Genomic DNA, 4,037 nt, shown 5'->3' with positions numbered 1-4,037 from the left:
TCCCCTCTTCCTTTCCTTCCCTCTCCTTTCCTTAAATTTTTTCACATGGTTGTTATTATTATGTCTAACAACTTTTTTTTTTTTTTTTATTCGAAGGCTATTAAGTTTTAATAATAAATTTTATATTAATAATAATAATAATAATAATAATAATAATAATAATGATAATGGCGACGACGAGGACGACATATACATACATATTTAATGCGTGTATGCGTGCGCGTTTGCGTTTTGTTGTTTTTGTTGTTGTTAACTTGTATGTTGTTTGTACTATAAGCTTGAGGTTATAATTATTATAATAATAATAATGATGATGATGATGATGATGATGATGTTAGTGTTAAAATTGTATAGGGAGTTGTACACACAATAATTGTATTATTATTATCATCGTGTCGTACGATATTGATTGAGAATAGGGAACCGGAAATAATTACTATCGATTGTTGTTTATTTAAACTCTCGTAGTTAAATACCCGACATTTTCGTCTGCTACTACGTCATCGCTCCCTTCGAAATCATCTTCGTAAACATCACCGATAGTCGATCGATACGTATCGTTTTTTTCTTTACCGGATGTTCCTGCATCGTCATTCCCGTCGTCATCGTCATCGTCACGTTCGGATCCTGTCGTCGTCGTCGTCGTCGTTTTACCATCGCTACTTTCTTTTTTACAATCATTTATTTTAGTTCTTTTAGTTTCGTACGTCACGATTATTTTAATAGGTTCGTTTGATGATTTCGGTCGAACCGTTTCCGTACAAACCTTTTTTTCCATTTTGTTATTTTTCCCGAACGTTATCCCTTTCCCATATCTCGGAGATGGAGTTTTACTTTTCGGTAACAATTCCGGTAGGGAACCAATGGCAACAGTTTTTCTTATCGGTCCTTTTTTCGCATCAATTATCCTTTTCTTTTCCGATAATCCACCTTTTAACCTTAAAAAATAAATGACGTCATCGTCGTGTTAAATAATGATAATCTTCGTATAATTTACAAACGATTACGTACGTTCTTCTCTGGAATCCTGGAGTCGGTGACAAATCGTTGTTGTTGTTGATTCTTTCGAGTTTTGTTTCATCCAAACTTGAAAACATAACATCGTGTTTTTTATCGTCGATGACGTCATCATTTTCGTCATAGTAGTAATCCTGCGACGAAATCCTTCCATCATCCTTTTCACCTTTTTTCAAACAACCTTTTCTTATTTTTTCCCTTTCTTTTAACAATTTAATTTTTTTTTCATCTTGTCCGTATGAATTACGTCTTTCTTTCAAATCCGCTGACGGACATGAATTTTTTTTATAATGACGATACAACGCCATTTCTTTATCGTAGTGACGTATTTCCGATTGTAGTGATCTTTTCATTTCGTTCAAATGATGTATGTCCTGCAAATCAACGGTTGATTATTACGATGCATTATTATCATTATTATTATTTGTTTGTTTTCAATACCTTTGCCTGTTTGTCGAGTCCCCATTCTTTCGATCTTAAATCGCTCAAAAGGTTTGTTTTAGTTCTTTCCAATTGTTTCACGTACATAATCAATTCTGATTGCGACAGTGAATCTAAATTAATCATTCCCTGTTCTTCGATTTGTTTTATTTCCGTTTCTAATATTTTTTTTTCCTTTTCTAATTTTCTCACGTGTTCCATTAGGGATTCGTATTTAAACCAATTATCATTATTCGCGTGTATTTTCTTATCACCGACTGAAACGAACAAACAACAAACAAACAAACAAATTTTATGCGTTTGCATCACCATACTTTGACTCAAGTCAGTCACTTTCATACAAAAAAAAACTCGTTTCTTTTTTTGAGTGACAGGTCATCGTCATCGTCATCGTCGTAGCCATCATTGACAGTACCGAGTTAATTTAAATTTTCTATTAAAATCGTGTCGTCACGTGACATACCCCGCGTCGTCCATTTTTTAAAATAAATAATTAATTATTATTCGTTTTGAGCGGCCATTTTGTTTAGTACGATTTTTTTATTTTATCACGGAACAATTCAAAATGATAACGTGTGCGTGCACGTGCGTGAGTGCGTGTTTCCCGCAAATAATAATGATAATATTAGGAAGACGTTTAGTTTATAATAAATTAATAATGAACACGCGATTATTATTAATATTATCGAACGGAGCGAGTGGATGGGGGCGGGGCGGGGGGTATATCGTAATTGAGGAAACGATAAAAAACGGAAACGGATACAAATGTTCTAGAATATTCTTTTTCCCGGAGTAGATTTTAAAAGAGTTATAAACTTACCGACGTTTTGTGGAAATGAATTTTTTATCTGATTGATTTCTTTATCGAAATTCGTTAAAATTTCTTCGAGCTCTTTATTTTCAATACATAAAGTGTACCTGAAAATAAATAATAATAATAATGATAATCGTCGTGGCAGTAGGAGATGCAATAGAAGTAGTAGTAGTCATAATCATTAATAATAAAAATTTACTTTTTTATATATTTGCGAAATCGCGTACGGCGGTGGTCTTCGGATAATTTTTATATTATTTATTATAACAAACGACAACCGAAGACAACCGCAATTAATTTAATTCATTTTTTTTTTCAAAAAAAAAAAAAAAATTAAAACTCAAATTTATTATTATAATAAATTTTCACGTATAAAAAAAAAAAAAACAAACAATTTTTTTTTTTTTTTATCGACGAAGACCTCCCCGCCGATTCGACGATTAACGACTAGTTCGTTACCTGCCCTCCCGAAATTATTAATAATAATAATAATAATCATAATAATAATCATAATAATAATAATCATAATAATAATAAAATCTATAATAAATATTAATTAAAAATTAAAAAACGCATGCGAATAATAGTAATAATAATTCCGATATGACGACGTAAGATGAAAAATTTGTTTTTTATTTCTTATTTATTTATATATTATTAATAATAAATAAAATGTTAAGTGAACGATAATAATAATAGTAATAATAATAATAAAACGCGATTAAATTTATTAAAAAAGGAAAAAACGGTTGTCAAAAGTTAACGGAAGAAAGAAAGAAAGAAAGAGAGAGAAAAAAAATATGGCGAACGTTTAAAAAATAATAATAATTTTCTTTCTTTTAAATTAATAATAATAATAATAATAATAATGATAATGATAATAAAGACGGGATTTAATAATAATTAACAAAATGGAAATTTACTCGTTTATTTATTTATTTTATTACGAATAAAATATGTTAATAAACCAGCGCGCACGTTCGCGTTTATAATTGTTACGCCTTAAAAAAAACGCGTATGCAATTTTTACTACACGTAATAAACGAAAGAAGCATAGGTATATTTAATACTCACAGGTATTTCCTTTCGTGTTCTAATTCATCTTCTAAATTTTTAATTTGTTTATCTTTTTTATCACTCGGAGGTGGCGTGGATGGTATCGATGGATAATCCTTTAATTTTTTAACCATTTTTATTTTATCCTCTTGTTTCATATCGGTTAATAAAATAAAAGAATCTGAAATGAAAGAGTTTTGCGATGTTATTAAAAAATAAACAAATAAAAATCTCTCCCCCTCTCTCTCTCTCTCTCCCTCTCTATTTCGTTTTTGCGTAAGTAAGTTTGTCGAAGTTAATAAAAAGTGGTGGCAGTGGTGGTGGTGGTGGTTGTGGTGGTGGTGATGGTTACGATGGCAAATGGGACGAAAAAACGAAAGGGAAGAAGTAGGAAGAGAGAGAGAGAGAGAGAGAGAGGGAAGGGGGAAGGAGGGAATAGAAAAAAAAAAAAAAAATCAAAATTTTCAATATTTTTCTGTGATATACCCTGCCTGGTTCGTAAATCCGCAATATTTTGACGTCACATACAAAAAAAAGGCCTTTTTCTTTAAATTTCTCTCTCTCTCTCTCTCTCTATCTCTCTATCTATCTATCTCTCTCTTTCTAATTTTCGTAAAGTCATGCAAAAGTAATTTTAAAAAATATGAAAAAAAAAAAAAAAATTATTGTCAACTTTCTAAATAAAAAATTTAAACACGCTAACTTTATA

General features: G+C 30.4%; 2 protein-coding genes across 2 annotated transcripts; both read right to left on the bottom strand.

Moving 5' to 3' along the window:
• Positions 1-454: 454 nt before the first annotated feature.
• On the bottom strand, positions 455-1,797 carry Phum_PHUM596530 (uncharacterized protein; the record flags this gene model as incomplete). Its single annotated transcript, XM_002432610.1, has 4 exons — positions 455-938; positions 1,012-1,391; positions 1,459-1,715; positions 1,773-1,797. 4 exons carry the CDS (start codon positions 1,795-1,797, stop codon positions 455-457), a joined length of 1,146 nt encoding a protein of 381 aa, XP_002432655.1.
• Positions 1,798-2,228: 431 nt separating this feature from the next.
• Phum_PHUM596520 (uncharacterized protein) lies at positions 2,229-3,486 on the bottom strand (the record flags this gene model as incomplete). Its single annotated transcript, XM_002432609.1, has 2 exons — positions 2,229-2,376; positions 3,347-3,486. The coding sequence occupies 2 exons, from the start codon at positions 3,484-3,486 to the stop codon at positions 2,229-2,231; spliced, it is 288 nt and encodes a 95-aa protein (XP_002432654.1).
• Between the last annotated feature and the right edge of the window lie 551 nt (positions 3,487-4,037).

Source organism: Pediculus humanus, genomic scaffold (genome assembly GCF_000006295.1).
Source record: "Pediculus humanus corporis 1103172108315 genomic scaffold, whole genome shotgun sequence".
NCBI lineage: Eukaryota > Metazoa > Arthropoda > Insecta > Psocodea > Pediculidae > Pediculus > Pediculus humanus.
This window is presented reverse-complemented; position numbering and strand designations above follow the sequence as displayed.